Raw genomic sequence first — 26,677 nt, forward strand, 5'->3', positions numbered from 1 at the left:
ACACTGAGTTTTTGAATAGCATGTTTTTTTCCCCTGCTAAGGCCAGCTATCTGATTGGTTGAAACTTTGAGCATTTTTTTCCCCTTCTCAATGAACTTCTACCTATGAAATCCACGAGAAAAGTGAAAGTTTCAATCTTTTGAAGTTTGTAATAGAGCCCAATTGATGGAATTACAGAAGTTAAAGGTAAAAGTCAACTGTAACACTGTATTGGTTTGTATGCTGGATTATCAATCATAAAGTCAGTTGGTGCTTTGTCATTCCGCATTTAATTTTTCAAATTCTGCACTGCTTTACTTTTGAGCTTTATAACGGTCTCTGAACTCCCTTGATGTATATACTCTATGTACAGTGTATGTATATATGCACTGTTTTGAAATTTGCTAGCAAGAAGTTCTATGGCCATGTATTTGTGGTTATAGATATAGATATTTTAAATATATCTATGCCATGCCATTTCAAATGGGAAATAAAAGTCTCTTTTAAACATCCTTTAAGCTGCAAATATTTGTTTTTGGAAAATATTGAATAATTATTTAATAGAATAGTAAACATTTACTTAATTCAATTAATATTAACTAACACATTCATAATAAATATTACTTAATAATTACATAGAATACAAAGAAAAGATGAGTAAGAAACACAAAGAAACATCAGCAACATTTACTTGGGTTTTGTAATTAGATGTAATGGTAATCTGAGTGAATGTTACAATCTATAGGTGAGTATTGCCAGTGCAATTTACTTGTGTATTTTTCATAAAAAAGAAGTGGTTCTAGTAAGTAAATATTACTTAGAAATAGCCTGAGTAAAGATTACAAGCACTTACTGTGTGGAAAAACTGGCCTAGCTTTTTTTAAGTAAATGTCAGTCCAAATTGTTTTCAGTTTACTCCTGGTGAAGTGTAAACCAGTAAAGCCCGAAAACTAGCCTGATCAGTACCAGACTAGTCTGGAGGGATACATCTCCATTATAATTTAAGTAAACCTATTTAAATGTGTCTTCGTGGACAGATTCCTGAAATGTTAATAAATACCATTAAAGCACAGCAACATAAAAGTAAGTTAAAACTAAACTAAAGAAAATACAAAACATTTTTTTCCTCCAGATTTTCAAAATTGGTTTGGGTTATTTCTCTCTCTCTCTCTCTCTCTCTCTCTAGTGCTTTAAATAGTGGATACATATTATAAATATAAACAGCAAATAATATATATAAATGTTTAACATATTTGGAAACATTTGCAATATAGATTTAGATTGAAAGCAAACATTTTAATTGTTGCATAACAATTGACTTAATTCAATTTCATTCTGAAACAGTAATTCATCTGTCAGCAATCTTTCCAGGAGGTTGACTCACTCAGGCAGTTTGCAAATTAACACCACACCCACAACAGTGACTAAACAATCCAAATGTTTATTTTGACATTCAGCAAAACTTCCCCACTCAAACTGATGTCCCACTCAGCCTGAAATCAACCTATTACTGGTAGATACTCGGCCACCATGCATCATCTGAAACCTCACTGTATTTAATCAGAATTCACACATAATGTTGTATATTATCCTGTATTTACCTTGCTTTCCACTACTTTCTTTAGTAAGTCATTTTGATTCGGCAGACAGTTTGGTTATAATGACCATTTGTGCTGTAAGACTGGAACCAGGAGATGGCGCCTTTTGCTCACCACTCCAGCAAGTAAAACGGGTGCAGCAGTCAGGATTAGATGGAAAAGTAATGTGCTGCCATGAAGTAGGTTCATACAGAAAGGTTTTTATAACATTAACCTGTCTAACAGTTTAAGAAAATATATTACAATGTAAACGTACGAACATATCCGTCCAATTTCCTCTTATTTTATCTAACAGGAATGATGGATGCTGAAGCACCATCGTCACTGAGCAAAGGGATATCCTACACTCTGCACGCACTGCATCGTGGTATATGAAGTCCAACATCCAACGTGTTACATTGTCCACTCCGTGTGCTGTAGAGTTGCACACTGTTCTGTAGCTTAACAAGAGCTGAGCGTTGAATGCAATGGTGCCCTAGCTTACTGAGTCTTTTTTCGGTTAGCCACAGGAGATGGCAAAGTCGGCTACAAAACACAAAGCACAACCTCAGGCTCACAGCAGATTATCAAATGACCTCTACATTGTGACCGCAACGTGTCTCTTACGGCAGAGAATGATCCAGTGGAAAGCAGTTATTGTTCAGGCTCATCTATCATCACTTATCACTTAATAGAAAGGCTACGGTTTGTGTGGTGGTAGCTTGCACTGGAAACTATCAAGTCATGTGTGCGAAGGCCTCTTGTATTTAATGTGTAGCTTTTCATTGGCTGTTCCTTCGAATGAATTAAATACTGGATATTTATATTATGACATTTTAGACCACACAAACAAAAACACAGGGACATATAGATAGATAGATAGATAGATAGATAGATAGATAGATAGATAGATTAAAAAAATACAGCATGGGGTTGAAGCTCTTTGGGAAAAGTAAGTCAGAATGTATTATCTCATTTGTTAACTCTAATTTACTAGAGACCCCCAGCTTTCACTTATTCATTTTTTTTCATTAAATGCAGATTTCATAAAACAACAAATATCAAGACCAAATTTGCACTTGAGTGTGGCTTATTTATCCCTATTTAGGCTACCAGTAAAGGGCAATTAAGATCAGTGGCATTAATCATGACAGGCTGAAATAAATTTAGTCTACTTAATTCTAAACTTCTGTCTCACCCTGTTTAATTAACTCCCTTGCACTCTCTCTCTCTCTCTCTCTCTCTCTCTCTCTCTCTCTCTCTCTCTCTCTCTCTCTCTCTCTCTCTCTCTCTCTCTCTCTCTCTCTCTCTCTCTCTCTCACTCTCATACACGCTAGCACACAAACACACACACACACAAACATACACACACAAACACATGCACACACACATGCACACAAACACACAGTGTGACATCTTGTGGTGTTATTGCCACAGGCCAGAATCATTGTGCACATTAATCTCTCCATCTTCATCCTGGCTGCTCCCAAGTCACTCCATTTGGCTTCCTCAGCAGGATGATGGTCCTGCTGAGTCACTGCAGCTGGCTACATCACCAGCTAACACACCCACTAAAACAAACACATACACATTTTACTGTGATTGTACCATTTGTACCATGATTTGGCATACACTTAATGGTATCAACACATGTTCAAAGACCTCTTTCACATACTTATAAAGATCATTTAGTTGTTTCTATTTCACTGTTTGGCTTTCCACCCTCCTTGGTTGTTTAAATCCATTGCATAGATGAAGGTATGGGGCTATGCACTGCACAGTAAAGTGTAGTCTGTGTTTATGTCATGCAAGTCTAATCTGGTTTGCATTTGTCGCTGTGCAATGAACAGCTTATAAAGAGGGTGAACAGAGTGGCCCGCTGCTCTGCTTGCATGGCTCTGTTCATTCTGCCACAATATATATCCATATTCATCAGCCAGAGATTCACTGCTGTGCAGACCAAACACTGCAGGCTACTTTTCTGCACACAGAGCCAGTTTGCTTGTTTGTTAATTTGTTTGTATAATTCAAATGAGCCAAAATTCAGAAAGACCAGAACACATTTTGTGAATGCTCATGGGAATACATAACTGCAGGGATATTTAGTGTGTGGGTGGTATTAATTTTTGTTAATATGTTCTTCTATGGATCACCCGCTCTTAACAGTAGTGTATTTAAAGGAGTCAGAGGTGCTGTTTGTGTTATTAGCAGTCATCTGTGCTGCCTGTGACACATGAAAGGACACACCCTTGACCTCATCCTGGGCATCCCACTGGTTAGATGCTCCTGTGTTTGCTAAGCATATAAGGCTGTTGCTATAGAGACTGTTCCCCCAATAGCTGTAACCATAGAAACCATTTGTCTGTCTCCGGGATAGAGAATGGGATGTAGCATTTTTGCATGCATAACATGAACTATTGAACCTCTCTCAGTGCTATCTCCCCTCTATGGATCTAAGATGAAAGCCAAAACTGGAAAGAGTGAGGCTTCATTAAGTTTATATATTTCAAGAGCAGCATGAGTATATAGAGACAAAAATACGCAAACACATCTACCTTATACTCAGCTGTGAATGATTATTCCAGACAGACAAATAACAACAAAATGGAAATTCTGTTGTTGTTGCTGGATTTCTAAATAACCTTTCTAGGAAACTAGTGTTGCCTGTGTAAGCGGATGACTCGATAAAAGTATTGATTATTTACGCTGAATTTTATCTAGGCCAGCATGACCGATGACTCTTCATTGTTATATTCACCCACTGGGATACAATAAATCTACTTAGCCACTCTATTAAATTATATTGCGTCTGGAAGCTTCCTTTCACAAGGGACTGTTTCGACCATCTGTGACTATGGCTTTCCACAAGGACAAATGAGGCATCAGTACTGGCCAGGTAACTCAGCCTGTGTGTCTTACCTCTGCTGGGAAGGTGTTTTTCTGAGAGCTTGTCAGTGCAGAGAAGAATTGGGATGTGAGTATGTGTGAAAGAAGAGAGCAGCCGATCGGACCAGCCCTCGCTGATGTGATGAGACGTACTCTCTACCAGTAACTAATCAATTATTTCCCACTCTTATAGAGTGTCACATTGACCTTTTAGAAACGTGCTGTCTAAGTTAAATACAATTCTGATACTGATTTTAAATTAAAGCTGTAATTTGCACGTTTTAAATTGTCCTATTCATTACACAGTATTTTAAGAAATGTAGATGAACTGTGTACTTATGTATGACCATTTTAATAAAAATCCTAAACAAACCCAAAATCTAAATTCAGTCATATCCTTTATTTGTTACTCCTCTAAACCAGTCATTATGCTTGTAATGTCTAAAAACTCACATTGCAATGAATCTCTTATAATGAGAAAGTAAAACACATCCACACATACAAATGGCCCCAAGACAATTAATTCAAATGTATTTTTAAGAAAGAAAACTTTATTAGTGATTTATAAACAAAACACATTACCACTGTATCCATTTAGGTAAAATAAAAAAGTCCGAAAATAAATGAAATAAATGAAATTCACTACTGCACTGTTACAGTTGATGAGCGGGTGTACAAAAAAGGGTTTTACAACAGATCTGGGCTGGTCCATTTAGGACAGCACATTGCCACCATAGTTCACCACCATACATTGGGAAAAAATGACAGCATGAACGCTCACTAAACACAAGCATACACTACATATACCTTTTTTTTCTTCTTTTTTTTTTTTCTTTACACTGGAATATTTTTTTCAGTCATTTTTTCTTTTTTTAAGAGTGAAAGGGAAGTGATAGCTCATCATAGGATCATACATATTTCAGTTACAATATTACAGTGTTAGTTAGATCGTCATGTCAAAGCCGGACACAGAGTGATTTTTTTTTTTTTTAAGGTTTTTTTTTTCTTGCTTTGCTTGATCTCAAAAGCATAAATGATAGTTTGGAAAAGAAAAAAAAAACTTGCGTTGAAAGGTATCACACTATAGCATTTACAAATATCTAAAGAGGTTTAGTGAATGCCATACAACATCTGTAGAGCGTGAAGATTGTAGTACATAGATGTTTGGCATAGACAGAAGTACATACAAATAACTCCTGCGCGAGTAATGAAGAAAAATGATAATACAAAAGAATAAACTCATAGCCATCTATCTATTTATATATATATTTCTCTATATAGTATGTGTTTCCTTAGAGCAGTACATGCAGCAGCCACTTAATGGAGTGACGTCATACTGAACCGCAAAACTTTGGGGACATGGCAACAAGTTACAGGCAGGGGACAGGAACCAACAGAAGCAGGTCTTGAGGCATGTCTCTTTTTCAAAACCTCCTGAGAGAGGATTGGTGGGATATAGCTGTGGGACGGGAATCCCTAGATGCCCATATTTTTAGCAGGTTTCAATTACTAGTGTAGAGACAATCTATGAAAAGTCTACGCTACATTTACAGTGTACATAAAAGCTATGTGACTCAATGAACCTAAACAATCAGTTTTCTTCTCTTGCACATGGAGTCGGAGGGCCAGCCCACGGCACCTGTCTCCTCACTTTATCCCAGTCCTCCACCCCTGTAATCTGCCTCATCCCACCTGGTCCCCTCTCATCAGTGGCTACAAACAGGAAATGAACAGCGTACTGTAGTATTCACAAGTTAAAAGCACTGAACCGTTTTGCACTTAGAGAGACATCTGACAAAGAGTTCAGGGTGTTGACCCCGACTGGCTTCCCCAGGCCTCATCCACATTACTCCATGCTGTTCTCAGCACACCACAATGTTCAGAGCAGGCCATTCCCAGGATGGATCCTGAGCAGGGGGGTTCAGAGCGGGAGTAAGGGGGCAGTTTCTGAGGGCAAATGGGGGCGGGCATGACATGCAAAAAGCAGTTAAAGCTGTGAGGAAAAAAAATAAAAAGGATGTAATAGTGAATCTCTTTAGAGAATAAAGAAAAACAGATTAAGTTCACGAACTTCATCATCACATGAAGAGGCATTCAGTGGGATGGGTGACTGTGGGGGGAAAAGGCAGTTGGGGGGAGGAGAGGATGGCTTGTGGCAGCTTGGGGCAAGTACAAGCAGGTGAGCAGTTGTAAACTCAAGGTATCAGGTAAGGACTGGTTGCTACCAAACATTCAAAGCAGAAAGCATTAGGCTTTTGCTGCAGCAGGGGAAGAAGAGACGGTATTATCAAAATCTCAAGACTCTCCTAATATTCTGTAAGGTTTCATCAGAGTCCACTGACTGAAAGCGGAGTCACAAGCAAGCTCAGCGGGACTCTCCCCTCTGTGATCCTCAGTAGAATGTGAGGTATCTTCCCATCTCTCCATCTTTCCTGTGCTCTCTGCATTCCTCAGTTGGGGTTCTGGCTGGAGATGTAGCTCTCTGTGTCCTTCTAACTGCAGTGAGCAAAATACAGAGTGATTGCAAAGGATGCTGCTTCCATCCTGAGAGAGTTGATGTACACATGTGCACCGCATTGGTGACTGTGCAGGGCAAAAAGCTTGCAGTGTCTAGTTTTAAGCACATTTCTTTGATGTCAGTTGATTCTCCTTTTTTTATTACCCTCCTTCTCTCCAGGTCTCAAGTGCTTTCCGTGTCCACCTTGTCATGATAAGTGTGTGTCTCTGTGTTTGTTTGCATGTTTGAGTGTGTGAGCATGCGTGTGTGTGCATGAGATCTCAGGAAACACTGTTGGTAGTTACCAGAGGATTTTGCAGCAGTGTCATGTCAAGCCGTTGTTTCAGTGACTCTCTCCTGTGCTATTTACAAGTAGTGTGTGTCCAGCTCCAGATTGCGTACATCTGACTCAATCTTCTTTGTCTTTCTTCTTTTCCTTGGCTGGCACAGAGCTTTTTGTTGTTCTTGAACAAAGTATTTGTCTTCTCTCACAGAGAATGGTTTACAAATCATAGTTGGGGAGGGGGTAAGACAGAGGTGCCAACATGCCCAATGGGTTAAAGGAGAAAAAATTCAAGACAAGGGCAAAGAGTGGTCCTTCCTTATTTCAAAGGATGACATTAGTTGACTTGTGGTATATAGGCACATAGGGGCGTGGAGGAAAATCAATCCTTTTATTGTTTATCAAGGCAAGATCAATAATTTACCTCAGTAAGGGACTGAAGGCAAAATAAATATTGGTAAGGCCAGGTTCAAAACAGAAAGAGCTTTAAAATGTTTTCATCGAAAATAGTTAATAAAATGAAATTGGAAAATTCATAATAGTTTTCACATTTTCTTTTTGCCCAGTGGACTTTGGTTGGTACCTCTGTTTTAACAACGCCCTTTTCTTCATTGCTATTTTCTCTCTCTGCTCCTCTACTCATCTCCATCATCCTTTCCCTTATCCTTCTTGTCTTTCTTCTCCTTCTTCTTCTTCTTCTTTTTCTTGGCCTCCTCTTTCTTTCCAAAGGTGATGAAATCGCTCTTGTCGTCCTCTCCTCCCTGGTTTTGTCTGATGGATATTATGGCGGGGGAGCCTGGGATGATGAAAGCCTCTGGGGGAACCTCACCAGGCTTCAAGTGCTGTGGGGGTGCACCAGGACCGCCGGGGCCATAGCGAAAGTGCCAGCTGTTGCTGTCTACGCCAGCACCCATTGGGGGTGACACCTCTCCCCCTTCAGCATCTGGAGGAAACAAAAAGAGATGGATGACGGATTATTATTTGCTATTTATTTGTTTCAGACAGATGTCAATAATTATGATACATGGACCACTATTTGTGATATTTGTGACCGTCAGCATTAAATTTGCCAACATTATATCCTAAGAGCTCTGAACCTTAACACAAAAAGCTGCACTTGCCAGGTATCATTCACTGGCAAAATTCTTCAGACGCACTGGATAAGATTTACTTATCATTTTGTATCTAACTCTGTCTCCTCACTGTTGGCTACTACTCTCCATTTCTTATTAAAAACCTGTTATTTGTGTTTTTGAACTAACTCAGTATAGATTTATTTCTGAAATTTGAACCTGAAATTCACTAAGCTGCTACTGTACTAAAACAGTCATGTTCAAGGAGAGACAGTCTGATAAATTGCAGTGGCTTATATTTTTTATATGCAATATTTTCTACTGTGAATCACTGTATGTCTTATCTATGTATTCTATTTTGTTTCATGCATGTTCTTGCTGCATTAGCTCCATACACCTTTCTATGTAGAAATATGATTCTTGGTGATTTATTTGCAGTAATATTACAATTGTTTTATTTAATCAATAACCTATGCCAAAACAATTATCTTAATCAAAGCACAGACATTTAAGGTATATCTCAATCTCAGTATTTCTTTCATTTTAAGTCTGACAAATCTCATCCTGAACCTTGCAAGACCCGTCACTTGCAGAATGTGCTTGTGGGAGGCAGTTTTAGCAGCTGACCATAAAATAAGCTGCTACAAACTGAAAGAATTTGCCATGCTCTTTTATATACATAAATTTGGCATACTGTGTCAAAAATCTGACCGTAACAAGAACCCACTGATCTTTCACAGTAGGGACTGAAAAAATCTTATCGTCAATAATAAGTACCATTCCCTGAGGAAAAGCCATGGCTATGCTATAAAAAGTGGGAGGTAGTTGAACTTAAAGAGAGATTTCCATTAAGAGACTGCTAAGTGGCAATGAATCAAAGGCTCCCTCCTGCCACTGCTAACATCCGTGGCACAATTTAATAAAACATTAAAACTCCCATCAAAATATTAAAGGCTGGGGACAGACATAGAGTAAAGATTTCAGAGGAATTTAGCTCAACTATTTTAATTTGTAATTACTGTCACTGCAGTAAATGCCATATTTGGTCCTTCTGCTGTTTGCTCAGATGTCAGTTTACAGTGATTTTTAAAATGTTCAGAGGGTTAAAAAAAACTGAGTTGGGTCTAGCTGTGTAGGTGAATAGTCCAGGATTTCTGTCAATTTGCCTGTGAATAGACATATCTTGTCCACAGAAATAAATACACAGTTCAATGGTGGTAACATGTACAAGTATAACACTTGTGGTGTGGACACAAAGCCAGCGCAACATTATTGAGGCATTGGCAGGGGTAACTGTATTTAGGAGGGCATGGACACCCGGCCTGACCGTATATTAAGGAATGACCAAACCATTAGTCCATTTTGTGTGTGAGTGTGTGTCATTGTATAAATGTTTATGTGTAGTACATAACAAAGCTAAAGTCAGTCTACCAGTAAAAGACCCCATTACTTTGGTTCTTTCCTCATAGCAGTGACCTACTTGCCGCACTTGCCTCACATATTCCCTTTTATTCCTTTGACTCTTTTTTGAGTTCTTTCCAAAGGGGAGATTAGCTGAGCAGGGCTCCATCCGACCAGAAGGAACAGTGTCTGGAAGAAGTAGCCTGACCTAATGCAGTACCCAGGGCAGAAAATACCATCCCACAATCTTATCGTATCCCTCTGACCCAGCCAGCTCCAAAATACAGAGTGTATGTTCAGTTTCCTCTTTCCTCATGTTGCAACTTTTACACAAAGTAGACTGTGTCATCCTAAAAATAGTGGGAAACAGGTTGCAAACAGAGGTGAAGGGTCAGCCTCTTTGCAGATGGCAATAAGGGCAGCAATTCAGTTATTTATCTGACATTTCTCAGATTATGATGACTCTGTGATGCAACACACTAGGATCAAAGTGATCCCTGGGAGACTGTAGCCTACTGTTTCTAAACACTGATATCAACATACCTCAATCCTCCATTACATCACTGAGATCAATCTCAAGTTGTCCCCTTTTCCAAATATTATGCACTCCAATCTTATTTCCTTTATAACTACCACCCCACCACTGCTTCACGTCTTCTCTTTGCTTATACTTGTTTTCCCTTCCATATTTCACTAACTCCCAGTGAGATCTGCTCACAGTGAAGGATTCATGGAATAAAGCCGTAGCAAACATGACGTCTCCCGCTTGGCACACAATCCTAATCAGTCATAGAGGCACGCACTGCTGCAAAGCTCCTCCATCTGCCTGAGTCGAAGCAGAGAATGCCATTTTATTCCATTTCATTTAAAAGTCACCTGAATTAATACACACAGGCACACACACCACAGCTCTATAAAGGGTATCTAGAATACTTAGTTTGAATTAGAGCTGAAAAGATTAGTTGATTTATTGATTAGTTGATATACAGAAAATTATTCAGTGACTATTTTGATAATTGATCAGTCAATTAATTGTTTTAGTCATATGTCAAGCAAGAAAACAACAAACATGTTCTGATTCCAGCTTCTCCTTTGTGATGATTTGCTATTTTCCCCTGCTTTAAGAAACTGTAACTAGAATATTTTGGGATTTTTGACTGTTGGTGGGATGAAACAAGCAATTTCATGATGTTATGATGAAAATGTTTCACTATTTAAATATATGTAATATACTATGATATAGTATATGGAAATAATTGTTAGTTGCAGCTCAAGTCAGAACTGTAAGTTTTAATATCATGTTCAATTCCCTCAGATATTCTTAAAAATCAGACATTGGGACCATAGTACAAGGTTTAAGTGGGTCATGCACTTGAATTGGTCCACATTACTATTTGCCAAAAAGTTCTCATTCTTTCACCCACTGTGACAACACAGCTGCAAGTTCTTCAGAAAGACGACAGAATTTGACAAAGAGACTGAGAAGATTAGGACAGGACAGTCTAGATTCAATCATTGCTTCCTCAACATGTAGACACGGAGACTGCAAGAGTCACATTCGTTTACAAGGCAGGAGTCCTCTCATCCATGATAAGTCCTCATCTGACTCTCCCAGCAAACATAAGAAAAAGTGCACAAAAAAACTAGATGAAAAATGCAGAATACTAGAGTGCAGGCAATGCTTTGCTCTAAAGGGTCCATGCCCTTGCTTGAGAAATTAACTGTCAAACTCAATGTGGGAATTTGACGAGACACCAATGCCCCCATGCAAACTTACACTCATAAACAAAACAACACCCCGGAGAGTGATGAGTCATGCTGAGAGCAGACATATGCAAAAAAGGAAGACAGGACTGGGCAACTCTTAAAAGGGTCAATGTCTTACTGCTGGCTTAAAAAATACAAAAAACAAATCATTGGCTGTGCTGTTATCTGCTGGTATTATAAACTGAAGAGGTCATATCAGTCTTTACTGCTGCCTATGTAGCTATATTTGGATGTTACCTGCAAAACTGACACATGATTTGACCTATAATGACAACTAGACCTCTGTCTCCTCTATATTTAAACCATTTTATCTGTCATCTTATGTATCCCTGTATGTCTTTTCTCTCTTCATTTGCTCTTTGCCTCTTTTCTTCCTCTTCCCTTTTCCTTCATGGTGGTAACAGACTCACTTCACCTATAACTGATCTCCACACAGCCATTGCTTCTATCTGATTTGTCGATGGCTGTTGCAGAGCAAAATTCTCCCTCTTCTCTCCTCTCTGTTTCTCCTGCTCAGCCTCTCTCCCCCTTCTTTCTTTTCCCTGCCACCCTCTCTCACTCATTTCCCCTGACCTTTCATCTAATCTGGCGTGAAAACCCAGCCAGCCAACACCAGTCCCTCCCAGTTATTGACAAAAGTCTTAATCATGCCTATCAATGCTTGTGATAACATTAATGTGATTGGGTATTAAACAGCTTGTCCATCAGTGATAACTGCCAGGCACATTAGAGAGGAGGATAATTTCTTTCCTCTATCGAGGATGACGACAACTGTTGCCCCTAACTGTATTACTGTCTCCATATATCTGTAACCTGCACTATTTTTATCCCTCTGTATTTGAAATGCTAGATTGATACACTCCACTGTGATCAATAACATTACAGACTGTGATTCTTGCTGTATCTGTACCCTTAAGGTTGATCTCTGGAGTCTTCAATCCAGTATCTCTGCGTGTCCTTTCGCTCCCCTGTGCCGCTCAAGGTTTTCACAGCCACTTAAATCACCCAAGCTCCATTTTGCCACGTCTACTTTATTCATCCCCCTGTCTCGCCCTACCATGGGCCAGTTGGGCAGAAGCGCAGTGCAGCGTTACATAACGAGCTGAGGAGGAAGAGGAGGAGGAGGAGGAAGAGGAGGTGGAGGAGGAGGAAGAGGGGCAGGGAAGTGCAAGGATGCAGATATGAAACACGATGCTCACCACCAAAATGGAGGGTAGGAGGAGGATGGAAAAAATGGATTTAAATATACTGAAATATATATTTCTCTTTTTTTTTTTACACTGCAGTAAAAAAAGTGTGATTGTTATGATGGCAGACACTCGGAGGGACCACACCCTTTTCCAAGATAGCACCTGTGTCTGTTAGTGAGCTGTGCAGCATTTGTGTACATTTTGATAAAAAAGTGTGATACTGCAGTCCATAAAACATAATTCATAATCATGTGTATGTGCTTTCACTTCTATGCCTAGGTGGTGGTAGAAGAATGCATTTAGGTGCCTGCATAAATCAACATATATTACCCAATCTGCTTGCAGTTAGTGAAATACACAAGTAAAACTGTCATGGTTAAAAACACAACAAAGATAACTGATTATAAGCTCTTAAGAGCAGTGCTGTGCATGTTTGAGTGTACAATTGTTTGTTTGTGTATGTGTTTGTGTGTGTGCACATCTGTTGGGTTTCACGCCAGGTTGAGCACCTTGCAGTCTGTTACCTGCTGGATCATGTGGCAGAGGGTGGACACAAGTTATCCCAAGTGACAGGACTTAACACAATAAAAATAGCACCCAGTGTAGGTGTGTGTGTGTGTATGTATGTGTGTGTGTGTTGAGGGGAAGTGTGTTGAGTTGATACCTGTGTATCTGTTTGTGTAGTGTGTAGTTAGTATGTGTGGGTACTATGACAAAAAAAGTGTTAGAAGAGAAGCAGAAATCCATTCATTCTCCAGAGAGAGAGAAAGAGAGAGAGAGCTGGAAAGATATTTAAAGAATAGGAGAGTGCAGGATGGGAACAAAAAATACAGTGACAATAAAGGAAAGCAAAGCACTGAAGTTGAGAATAGGAAACAGATGGGGCGCAGGGGTCTGGAAACAGTAAGAAGTCCCTGACAGCTTCTAGAGCGTTCTACCTTGCCTTTTTGATTCTGCCAAATATCACTTTGCGGCCAAAAAGTATAACATGCAGCCATAAATTTAATTTACTCTCTTTATATTTTCCTTACCCAACTCTGTCTTTATCTCTTTTTCCTCCACTCAGATAAAATCTCTCAAATGTGACTTTGAAATTTGACCTGAAACTCTCACCTGCCCTTCCTGATGTGACAAATAATGATTAAATACATATAAATGGATCAGGCGGTGGTCCCAACTTCTCAACGGCAGTTTTTATATCCAGGGTCTTAGTTTTTTGGATATTTATATATATATATATATATATATATATGTACTTTTTCTCCCTTACTTTTCTATTGCTTTCACCCTTCAGGGCATTTTTGGCCTGACAGGTGCTTACTGCAGAGGATTACTGTTCCCTCTAATCATATCTGTCTTTCTCTGTCCCTCTGCGTGCATGTTTCATTGCATGCGTGCGATCAGGGCTGATACAGAAAACAGTAAACCTGCATCCAACTCTGCAGTACAGCACCACCCCAGTGAATGTAGGTCACTCTCCTTCTGTTACTCACTCCTCTGCTCTCTCCTTCCCTTTACACCTCTTATCCCCAACTCTCACCTTCCAAACACATCCCTTCCTCCTTTGACTCTATAACTACCTCTGGTTCAGTTTTTAGATTTTGCTCATTTACGTGCATTTCTGTCAACACATCCTTTTGTCTTGTCCTTCACCTGATGCTACAGTCAGCTTTTTCTCTTCCCCCCCCACCCATTTCAGTACCTTTTGTCCCACACCATATGTTTGCACTCCCCTCTATATAACAGCTCCCTCCTTTCCTCCCCCCTGCCAATATTAGGCAGCATGAATGGTTGCCTTGGAAACAACTTCCTCCACTGAAGCAGTAGGACATTGGAAGGAGTCATGGTGACAGTGCTTGTGCTGATGGAGAATAATGCTGCAAGCTCTCTCTCTCTCTCTCTCTCTCTCTCTCTCTCTCTCTCTCTCTCTCTCTCTCTCTCTCTCTCTCTCTCTCTCTCTCTCTCTCTCTCTCTCTCTCTCTCTCTCTCTCTCTCTCTCTCTCTCTCTCTCTCTCTCTCTCTCTCTCTTTCTCTCTCTCTCTCTCTCTCTCTGGTCTAACCACTCTCCCCTAGCAACAGCAGCCTCATACAGATTCCTCTCTTTCTTTTGCAGACTTTGCTTCAGTCTATCTCTCCGATTTATTCATTGTCACTCCCTCCCAAACAGTTTGTGTCTGTCGCTGCTCTACCTTCCAATCCACCTCATCCTTTATTGTGTGTTTCTTGTTCCTTTTCAGTCCCTTGCTTTGAAAACCACCCACCTCCCTCCTCCTAGCTTTCTCTCTCTGCCCATCTCCCTTGGGGATGGTTACAATTCTGCATGGTTCTCTCTGAATCCCTCAGTGCCCTTGGTTTACAGACAAAGCTGTGAAAGCGGAATAAGATGATAAAGGAGTGAGGAACAGATAGGGAGAGAGACAGTGAGCAGAACCCTGATTTCATTAATGTGGGTCTGTTAATCTGGGCGTGGGCTGTACTCCATCTGTCACAGCAGGAGCGGCACACAGAGCAAGCAGCCAAAACACACTCAGAAAACCAGCCAAGCACTCACGCACACAAACACACATGTACACACGAAACCACAAAATAAAATGTGCCAGCACATGTATGCAACTAAACAAACACACACATTAATACCAACACACAAATCCACATGCTCTAAATGAAAAGGGAAGAAACAGGGGCGTTGTCAACTGCAACTCTGTGTCTCACATCGGAGCAAAAAATAGACTGTGAGGCAAAACAGCACCCACACTGAAACAATTCTCTAAAGAGACCAAACTCCCCTATACCCCTGCTCTCCACCTAAGGAACACAGTCTGCCTAACAAACAAGACAATTTAGCTATAAATAGGACTGTCTATGACTCATAGGGATGTGAAAGGCCACTTTGAATGAATATCTCAATTTTTATCATTTCTGGGATATGATAATCATTCTGAAAGTAAGAACACAAATCCTTTTCTCACCTATACTATAGCATGGAAGCTCCAGAAATGTTTTTTTTTCATATTATCTGACATTCTCATAATTATCTTTTATCCAACCCCAACTCAGTTTGACCTGAAGCTGATAGAGCCTTCAGCTAATATTTCCATTCTTAACCTGGCTAACAATGAGATAAAGAAGGGACAGCTTGCCCCAAGTCAAATCAGGGTTAGTGTGGACTGAAGTGCCACGACCTAATTAGACCACCTTAAATCCTCACCAGGTGATCTTGTTACCACTGACCCATCCTGTTGACGTCACTCCAGTCTGTTCTTTCTCTCTCTTTCTACTTGTCTCTCTATCCATCTATTTGTCTCTCTATCTCTCATGTTTTGAAGTGCCTACAGGCTGTAAGTCCTCAGCCAAGGCAGGAAATCGATGGCAGAGAGGAGGAGGCAGTCTGTGTGTGTGTGTGTGTGTGTGTGTGTGTGTGTGTGTGTGTGTGTGTGTGTGTGCGTGCATAGGAAGAGACAATGTGTAGATAGTTTGTCTGCCTGCCCAGCCCACCGCCTCCTGTCTATAAAAGACACCAGGCCAGGCCACCTCTACATTCTTAATTACAACAAATCACATCTTTATCTAAACTAAACTGCACTGCCGTCCTCACTCCAGTCATTATGCATACTTCTGTCTTGGTCTCTCACCTGTCTCTTCCTTCATTTTACTCTGCTCAGCTACTTTTTCTCTCTCTATTTTTCTGCTTTTATAAACAGAATGGGAGGAGAAGTCGAGTTGACAACCAAATTCTCTTCGATGCACAGAGGGCGCTGACACTGTGTACGCAGTGCATCTCTGGTCATATATCTTGGTTAGGGGCAGTAGATATGTCATCATATGCAATGACATTCACATTACTTTGTGTTGAAATGTCATCTGGCATAGAATACGCCGTCATTTAACCCAATGTTTCTGTTCTTAAACTAGCACTAAACTACTAGTATTGTTATGCTTTGTTTGTTGTTTGTCTTTTCCATCCTGATGAAGGCCAGATGGAAAAACAAAACATTTTGTTTTCAAGCCTTTTGAAAATAATGTGACTTCTTCCATGGAGTGTGACCCTCTGTTTTGCAATCATTAGTTAACATAATAAGGATAGGGCACCAATCTTTCTAAGCAAGGTGGAAACTATATATGTCTGTTCCAACCTTGCAGTTTTCCTGCAGCTCTGACAACAAAATGCAGCAAAATATGTGAAATGTTAAATTTAGACTTGATGTTTATGAAGTAGAGAGCTAACTTGACACTCCCATGTGCGTCACTTGCCCGGAGCAGCTTCACAGCAAAGCACTTCCAATAATTACCATTCTATTTGATTTTCACATTTTGGCTCAGATTTGCAATTTCTCAGGCTGTCTCGCAAATTAAAATGCCTGATGGTAGAAGTTCTTCAAAAGATTGTTTCCTACATGTCAGCAATATTGATATCTAGCTATACTCATGTAAAGTTAGCATACAACTGCTTAATGTAGGTAATAATGCACAAATTCATAACCATAAATGTCTATACATTAAATAAAATTAGTCAAAACAAATGTATGTACACATTGATGTGAATGTGTTGCCCCCATCACCCACCCCTAATCTTGGTCTTTGTGAGCATGTGTATAAAAGAGTTAGACAATGAGAGAGATTCACATTAAAGGAGAGGGAATGTAATTATGTTTATTATTCTTATCTAATGTGATCTCTAATGTTTGTCCTCTGTGGTTTGGTGGCTTATGCCTCTGTAAACATCTTGCTGATAATCCAATCAACCATTGGCCCTCTCCCTCCCTTTTTTCTCTGCATTGTCTCTTCCTGCGACAGAGAGCAGAGATATCCATCTCCGCCTACGTAGCACATGTCATTTCCTCTCCCTGCAGTAGTGGGAAGTGGAAGGAGTGGGTAGGGGCGATCTCGTAGTTGATATCTGTTTTCTTCATTTTATTACTCTCTCATGGTTTGATAAGCTCTTCAGGAGTGTGCAGTCATTGGTATTCACTGGTAGTCATATTTTTCTGTCTGTCATGGAATGTTTGCATCTTGGGACACACAGATCTATTATAAAATAATTGTGGATGGTCTGTTTTTCTGTGTGTATACCACTGTTGACATTGGTTTTGATGAGGTGAAGATGGGCTTACTGATTCTTACCAGCAGCGCTGGATGCAGTGGGCCAGTTCTGAACCAGGACCCCCTGGGCTCCCTGCATTACCGAGGACTCCTCCATGTGCACTGAGCTGGAACACAAAAAAGCACTCATATAATCACACATTACACACAGGGAAGGTAGGAAATATTATATACTGTAACTCACAGACAGTATATAGTAGGCTTTGTTAAATTCATTTAATACATACATACATAATTATTACTTTGGGAAACTGATTGTTTCATGTTTCTAAAATATGAGATCCTACATATCCAATTCTATCTTCTCCACATCTTTCCTATATTACAAATTCAAACCCCCTTGGCATGTGTGGAGGGGTTGAGATTACAGTAAACGCAATCCCAGAAATGCAATTTTCAGATTAGGATTTAACCATTTACTCCACGTTTCATTTCACTGGCATTCTCTGGATTATGGATTACAGATGGCCGTTACATTTTCACACCCACTCTGTGGGATTTTAGCACCCTCCCCTCCCCTGAAAAACACCACACTCTCTGCAGTGTTGAACAGCAAACAGAAACGCTGCTACAAAGAACAGTTCTCTCTCACTGACACTGCCTCCCCTTTAACAAAAAAATATTATATTTTCCATCCCTGACAATATTTTCTCTACCTGCTGCTGTTCAACTTTTAATACACCTGTCCACTGTTCTCCCAACTGTCCTCAAGTGTGAAACGAGGTTTTCAGTTGAAATCTGTAATTTGGACTTTCCTCCTTTTAATCTGTGTATTTTGTTTTAATTTCTTGAAAGCAAGAGGCTTTCAATCTTAATGAACATTTTTAAAGGAGGAGTATTGAAATAGAACTTTGTAAATATGTGTACAAGTCTGTAGTTTAAAAAAGATAAACACAGTTATGTATCTGACCATATCCCTGTGCTTACAGCATGCGCAGTGTGAGGAGAACACGAGTGATTTGGTGATGGAAGCCATTTTAAGTGCTGCTAAGCACCAGTGTCATCCAGAAACTGATCAAATATTAATAGAAAACACTGGATTGATACTACACTTTTCAGCTTATGCTAGTCCATTGTACTCATTTTCTACTTTCTGTTTGCAGTGTTAAGATTTTTCATTAAGCTTACTTTGTGGCAAATCATAACCACAATGATGCACAACACAACCTTGTAAATCTCAGGAAAGGTTGTGCTTTCCACTAGAGATTAAATGAAATGAAATAGGTCAGCATCATTACATGGTGTTTGGGTGTGGTATCCAAAATCTCTGACACAAGCTCCGATTATGTAGTGGGGTATAAACAGATGAACATTTAGTGGGGCTTGGTAATGGGCCATGGGAGAGAGTCAACCTATAATACATCAGAGTTAGCGAGTCACAAGAACGATTTAGTATATTTGACACATGCATATTAACTTGCAATAATCCCTGCTGTAATTATGAGATCTGTATAACATTAATGACACTCAGATGGTTCACTTTTCGTAATCGGAAAGTGCATACACATGAATATTGCAGATATGTGTATCTATACTGATATTGTAATGGGCATGTTCCTACACAGCATTATATAAATAAAGATCTGATGCAAACAAAGTCAAACATGCTGCTCAACACACACAGTTGAGCCCCAGGAGACAGGTCTCGTGAGGAGCAACAGACAAATGCTATTTATATGGAAGCTTTTTGTAATTATGATTACATCTCATTAGCATGACCCTTAATTTAGTTGGGTCCATCTGATCCCACAGCAGGTGCATGCCCAGTGTCTTATGGGTAATGTGATCACTGGTTTGGTCATGCTGCAATCCCCCTGTCCCTGATAGGGCATCTTTCCACCTGACTACCTGCCCTTCATCCATCACTGGCCCCCTGCTTACCCTTCCCTCCTGTCAGTAGTCCATCTGTCTATGGCAATATGAAGAGAGCCATTTCCAACTGCATTACTCCTCACTGTCCATCCTCTCACATTTCACATTCCAGACCCTGTTTATCCTCTGCTGCAATCACAGCTGAGCAACAGCAAGCAGCAAGCATGATCGCTATGTCTTCTCAAAGGTAAATATTATCACCCAAAAGGTTAACTAATCAAAATCGTTATACATTAAGGTGACCCAGCTTGAAAAGAAACATTAAAAAAAGTTGCCATATATGTTAGATACTTCCACTATTCAGAGTACTTTGACAAAGCCACAAATTATATTGTCATTGACTGAATATGTACACCTTTGCTGTAAATAGCCATGTTGTAAGAGAAATTAAGTTTTTGGTATAAAATTAAGATCTGTGGCTTCTGCACATCCATCACTCCTACTCCCCATTAATGATGACAGAAGAGTGACTTTCCTTAACCTTTTGCAATCGCATGCAATTTCATGAATATATGATCTTAATTTATGCATCAATCATTTTCTGAAGCCCTTTCCGTAGACTTTTAGAAGATATTTTACAGATTACCATGTTGTTGGTAGTAAGCTGTCTGAAGTAGCAGCAGGTTTAAGTAAGGGGAGGGTTGGCATGTTTAAGATCACTCAGCTAGTAAACGTTGCAGGATTAGTGTTTTTGCTCAAATCTTCATACATTATTAGGTGGTAAAACTACCAAACATATATTTTGGTCTTTAACAAAACATGATGCAAATGTATGAGTAATGTATGATGAGATACTTGCAAAATGACAGAAACAGAAACAAAATGGGGGTTCTTACCTCTGCATTACACCTCCTGCTCTCAGGGAGGCTGAATATCTCCAGTCTGAATTTGGCAGCTTGGGCTGCAAGAGAGAGTGAGAGGAATAGAGTCTTAAGTACAGGTGAAACCTAATATGTCTCATTAATAAGTCATGGCACGAACTGTTAGTGCATGTGCAACTACCACTACCACAGAGATGTTGCAAGACTCTCACATAGTTGTATGTCCCTCTCTTTCTCTATATGATCTATTACTCTTTATTATACTTTCAAAATATGACATCACAAAAGCCATCATAGTAGTGCTGAAATATCACAATGTTTTATCAGCAATGCTAGATAATGGCAATGGTTTCTGAACAACCTCCATTGTCTTCTGCCTTCTTCTGTATATTCATCACTCCCTTTCTTGTGCCGCTGAGTTCTTTCTCCCTGTTATATCCTCTTTACACTGACCAAAACCTTGAGTTTCACTGGCACAGAGTCTGCCTGAATCAGTCTGACAAATCTCACCATGGAAACTGTGCAGAGCCATGTTTTCATTTTACTCTCCACCCACCGCCCTCTGTCATTTCACTCCTATGAAAGTCACAGGTGGCGGAAGGAAGGGGGGGCTGGTATCAATTCAACCCCCTCAGCTCATCATTGAGACTCAAGACACATTAAAACAGAGAGACAAAGGAACATCACATCACTACAACCTCTGCCTGTCTGCCATTAACGCAATTTGATGGTGACAGCCTAACATAAGACATGTTCATGTGCTTCTTGTAAGTTCCTATTACCACAAATATATAAAGATACAACATCATAAAACCTGAACAAATGTGGTAAGAGGACTAAGATTCATTAGTGGTTGAGTTGCTTCTGTGGATCGTGCAGCATAATGGGTTGTTAACCTGAACATATAAGCAAGATAAGATTGCATTTTCTCTCATCTCAACCTAAACCACGGATAGAGCTAAACCAATCTGACTGAGAACACAACATTCTCCCTGCTTTGCCATGCAGTTCATAAGAGACCCATTTGCAATCCCATTTCCTCTCAAATATGACAGATGTTCACTTGCTGCTGAAGCTGCATTGACCTCTATGAAGTCTGCAGTGGACATTCATCACCCTTGAAATCCAATATTGGGTCTTAATGAGAGAAGCCTGGTATTCCTCCAGGAGTCATTCAAGCAGAGCAGGTTCTCTACAGGGACACAGAGTACGGCAGCATGACACTCATCCATACTAGACATAGGTGCAATGGTTGATTATTTGCAGACAATCCACTTATTAAAAAGATATCAGTTGCCGAATCAATAATTTAGATTGATATTTGAAAAAGATGTTAGTTTGACATTAAACACAGAGTTAAAAATTCCCTTGGTCTCATTTTGTCTTTTGTACCATAAACAGAAAGAAAATGAGACAAAAAAACACAAAAATACAGCCAGATTGTCTGCAAATGGGACTAAACAGCTTTACTAAATGTTTCCCCTGTTGCAGAATGGCTGTGGCCGAAGGGAGACTGGTCTGCTTGGCCGTATGGTGTTTATGGGGGTAAATGAAAACACACACACACTAGCACATACTAGATCCAAGCACATGGAAAGTACACATGTCTGCAGTCTGATATACACCCAACAGAAGACACACATGCACAACTAAAATATTAACAGTCATGTAGATAAAAAATAAACAAAACAAAGAACCAAAAATCAGACTAATGAGAAAGAGAAATCAGTGCATTTTGTTTCATTATTTGAAAAAGGAAAAATAAAATTAAGGGTAAATAGAAAATAACAATCCTGTAGGTTTTTGGTGTACCAATTTCCTTGCCCGACTGTTCATCATAAATCAGGAGGAAAGAAAGCTTTTGGTCTGGTTGCACAACCCTTTTCTTGCCTTTTCTTCCATTCTTCCCTCTCCCTCAGACTGAACTCTTTCTAGCATGGATACAGAGCTCACACCTCCGCCATCAACACTGTGTCCAATCACCTTTCATCCCCCGCCTCATCTGCACAGAGCCAGCCAATCCGCACACAGTACTGAGAAACCCATCGCTGCCAGTTGATTAAATAGCAAGAACAAACATGACTGGCATTTAATGAGGAACATGTCGATTGATAACAGAACAATTACCTTAAACATTTCTAAATTCCTCTTTTTATCATTTATTTTCTCCCTTATCCTTTTCTGCACTGTAGACAGAACCACAGACGCTCTGGGGCAAACATGATTTTGCTGAAAACAAATAATGTTTGTTTTATCCTAATATTACTGTTTATTTAGCTACCATCAGGGATGATTCAAACAACTCTGCATATTGTCATCAACCTCTTACATGGGGAAACAATCCCATGGGAGAAAACAGTACTATGAGACCATGAAAAAAAGCTTGCATCTAAATGAAATTCAAACGGTAGGAATAACAGTCTCTGCCTCATTCCTGCCTTCTTCGCCGATTCACATACTCTGGCTTATTGTTCAGCACCAGAGAGGTACGTGACCAGAAGAGGATATTTTGGTGCAGTGGGACGGGTGGCCCTTGAAGTTGGCAAAGGCTGCACTATTTTCCAGACTCTCCCTCCATGTAGAGATGACCACTTAATGCCCTCTGGACCCACTGGACTTGAATGTTGTGCCACACAGCTCACAGCAGACAAACAACACTGGCTGTGTGAGGTCATAGGTGAACAAGCTACGGAAATATTCTAATTTGCTTTGGTAAAGTGAAAATAAGAAATGGGGAGTGAGACAGACAGAGGGATGCTTTTACAAATTAAATATACTGAGTACAGCTCTATGCACAACTATGGAGGACAGAAATCTGGTCTTTAGCAAGCCGGGGATAGACATAAAGACGCACTACCACATGCAGTAGAAATCAGAGTCAACCCATCCACCTACTCAAATAAATACACAACCCAGAGAAGCTACCCACACATGAGTATGCCAGCTTTGTTCCTAATATCAAGATGTAAAACTGAGGATAAATGCAAGTAATGCAAAAACCACTAAAGGTAATAATGGAATTATATAGTACATCAACAAAATGGAGGTGTCTGTTTTTCTTTATCCTGATACAAACAAATCATTTAAATGTGTGCGAGATAACTCAAGGGACTAAGCATATCATTGGAGTGGCACACAAATATGAACATTTTTTCAGTTTTTGTTACAAAGATGTCTTACGTCCAAGTGATAGAACGGCAGAATACATTTTCATATACAACTAGAAAAACAATATATTTAAAAAGGATACGTGATAATGTTTTTTTTTTCTTTTTTTAAATCACACGCCAGAGGAACAGCTGAGACTTGTATACAGCTCCAGAGCTGTAAATGTCAAATGCAACCCTACTACAAGAACTCAGCCCCACAGCAAAACCTAAACCATAACTCTCAAGTCAGTTGTCCTTTTATGGCTCATTTTTATTTGGTAACTGCTGTTATAAGTCACTGCTGTAAGACAATCTTGAATAACCAATACACACATCAAACCAGACACACACCTGAATGGCAGTTGCGTCTGGCATACTGAGACGCCGAACAAATAACTGGCTCTGTCCGCTGTGGCTGGTGACGTAGCCGGAGCCCCAGGTGCCACTATGGGGCCGTCCCGTGTTGTAGAACATAAAAGTGTCACTTCCTGACGTTGCAGTCAGGCATGTTTTGTAGCAGTATGTTTTGGTCAAAGACCCATTACCCCGCACTTCAATATAATGCGGTTCCACTTTGAGGTCACGGCGCATGGCCACATTGTTGCTTTGTTGCCCTCCACCACCACCACCACCACCACCACCACCACCTCCACCTCCGCCTCCACCTGCAGCTCTTGCTCCACCGCCACCACCATCTGCTGAGCTTCCACCCTCTGTCACACTCTTCTTGGACACACAACACGGGGAGCAGGAACCAGGCTGGGTGCAGTAGGTATGGCAACGTACAATGGCCAGCACAAAGACGGTGACCAAGAACACAAAGGTAGTGGCACTCAGGGCAATGATGAGGTAGAGGGTGACATTGGAAAACATTAGGGGGCTGTTAGGCCTGATGATGCGCTTGGGGTCAGGGGCCAACTTTGGCGGCAGCTCCATAACGTGCACATGAATGGTGGTGGTGGAAGAAAGTGGTGGCAGGCCATTATCACGCACCAGCACCGTCAGGGCGAAGGAGGTGGAGTTGTCCTCAATGACACGCCTTGTGGTGCGGATCTCACCTGTATGCTCATGCACCTTGAACAGGTCAAAGTCTGCACTGGTCTGCTCCAGGGCATAGAGCAGCCAAGCATTCTGCCCTGCATCATAATCCCATGCCACCACCTTGGCTACCAGCACTCCTGCTTCAGCGTTTTTCATCAGTGTCTCTATGGTGCGGCTTCCATTGGCGGGTGGGTAGACGATCTTGGGCATATGGTCATTCTGATCCATGATGTAAACATACACTGTGGCCACACGGCTGAGGGGAGGTACGCCGTTGTCCTGGGCTTTAACCTGAAAGTGAAACTCTCTCAGCTTCTCAAAGTCGAAGGCTCGCAGGGCATAAGCTTCGCCTGTATTAGGTTTGATGCTGACGTAGCTCGCTACTGGGATACCATGATTGTTGTCATTGAGGACAGTATAGGTGATGCGTGCATTTTCTGCAGCATCAGCGTCTGTGGCCTTAACAACACACAGAGGTGCACCGGGAGCATTGTTCTCCGTAATGTAAACAGTATACGATGTCTGTTCAAAGCGAGGTGGATTATCATTAACATCTGCAACGTTAACTTTAAAGGTCATTTGAGATGACAGCGGTGGAGTACCTCCATCGATGGCGTTGACCGTGACATTGTAGGATGAAATTGTTTCCCTGTCCAGGAAGGCGGCTGTGACAATGGTATAGTGGTTACGGAAGGACTTGATCTTGAAAGGCAAATTAGGCATGATCTCCAGGGTTACTTGTTTGTTTGGTCCAGAGTCACGGTCATTCACACTGATCAATGCTACAACCGTGTCAGCCCGAGCATCTTCACGTACAGGGCTGGAGAGTGAAGAGAGTACAATGTCAGGAATGTTGTCATTCACATCTAAAACTTCTACTACTACTTTACAGTGCACTGCAACAGGAGCTGGCCCTTTGTCCATTGCCTGTATGTACATTTCATATGAGTTTGTTTCCTCATAGTCTATATTGTTTTTCACCCTGATTTCCCCAGTGTCTGTGTCCATTGAAAACATTTGTCTGACTCTTTCTGGCGTGTAACTGCTGAAGGAGTAAAAAACTTCCCCATTTGAACCCTCATCAGGATCTGTGGCGTTTAATTTAATCACAAGTGCACCCTTTGGAGAGTTTTCAGACAGTTTTACTTTGTACACGGAGCTGTCAAACGCAGGCACATTGTCATTTGCATCAAGGATACGAATATTGATTTTGGCTGTGCCAGTTCGCTGTGGGGTGCCTCCATCCATAGCTGTCAGGATTAGCTGATGAGAGGGCATCTGCTCGCGGTCAAAGGGCTTTTTGAGAATGAGCTCTATGTGCTTATTATTGAAAAAGGGCTTAATGGAGTCCAGAGTGAGGTGGTCGTTTAGGCTGAGGCGGTACTGCTTCACGGAGTTGGAGCCGTCATCCGCATCCTGAGCTCCCTCTATGTGGAACCGCGACCCGGTGAGTGCGGATTCCGACACCTCAAGTTGATACTCATCTCGAGGGAATTGAGGTGAGTTATCATTCACGTCCAAAATCTCCACCTCCACGTTGTGCTTCTCCTGCGGATTCTCTAATACCACCTCCAGATTGCGTGAACAGGTGCCACTGAATTCACAAATTGTCTCTCGGTCAATGCGGTCACTCACCACCAGCTTCCCTGTTTTGTGGTTTAAGGTGAAATATCTCCGTCCACTGTCAGGTGTGATTCTGACGCGACGGGTGGAAAGTTTCCTCAGGTCCAAATCCAAATCCCGGACAATGTCACCGACCAATGCCCCGTTCTCCAGCTCCTCCGGAATGGAGTATCGAATTTGTGCGTTTGTAAGGCCACCTAGTACGAACATAACCAAATATAAAGAAAAAGGCACATTCTCTTTTACACTGTAACAACATCGTGCCGTCACAGCCATCGCAGGCACACAGGATAAGGAGACGGGTTGGAGAAATCTTTCCGCCTTTTTAGCTTGCTGTGCGTCCCCACCCGCCTCATTAAAAACGAGGGAATAGTCCGTACATAACTCCGACTACGTGCAGGACGGCCACCGCATCCTC

General features: G+C 40.8%; 1 protein-coding gene across 3 annotated transcripts; it reads right to left on the reverse strand.

Moving 5' to 3' along the window:
• Window positions 1–4,979: 4,979 nt before the first annotated feature.
• Window positions 4,980–26,550, reverse strand: pcdh2ac (protocadherin 2 alpha c). 3 transcript variants are annotated; one of them, XM_062426266.1, is made up of 5 exons: window positions 24,255–26,535; window positions 23,947–24,209; window positions 20,462–20,526; window positions 17,775–17,860; window positions 4,980–8,165 (listed from the first exon to the last, which is right to left on the reverse strand). In XM_062426266.1, the coding sequence occupies exons 1-5, from the start codon at window positions 26,533–26,535 to the stop codon at window positions 7,858–7,860; spliced, it is 3,003 nt and encodes a 1,000-aa protein (XP_062282250.1). In that variant the 3' UTR covers window positions 4,980–7,857. The 3 variants fall into 3 exon arrangements, with proteins under 3 accessions (XP_062282250.1, XP_062282248.1, XP_062282251.1); XM_062426264.1 differs by adding an exon at window positions 21,182–21,184 and having other exon boundaries at window positions 23,941–26,535; XM_062426267.1 differs by having other exon boundaries at window positions 23,947–26,550.
• Between the last annotated feature and the right edge of the window lie 127 nt (window positions 26,551–26,677).

This window comes from Scomber scombrus, chromosome 9, assembly GCF_963691925.1.
Source record: "Scomber scombrus chromosome 9, fScoSco1.1, whole genome shotgun sequence".
NCBI lineage: Eukaryota > Metazoa > Chordata > Actinopteri > Scombriformes > Scombridae > Scomber > Scomber scombrus.

Coding starts and splice junctions, on each gene's coding strand:
- pcdh2ac (XM_062426264.1), bottom strand. CDS start 26,535: ATGGCTGTGACGGCACGATGTTGTTACAGTGTAAAAGAGAATGTGCCT. Junction 17,861..20,461: donor GCAGGAGGTGTAATGCAGAG/GTAAGAACCCCC, acceptor TTTGTGTTCCAG/CTCAGTGCACATGGAGGAGT. Junction 8,166..17,774: donor CACTGCATCCAGCGCTGCTG/GTAAGAATCAGT, acceptor TGTTTCCTCCAG/ATGCTGAAGGGGGAGAGGTG.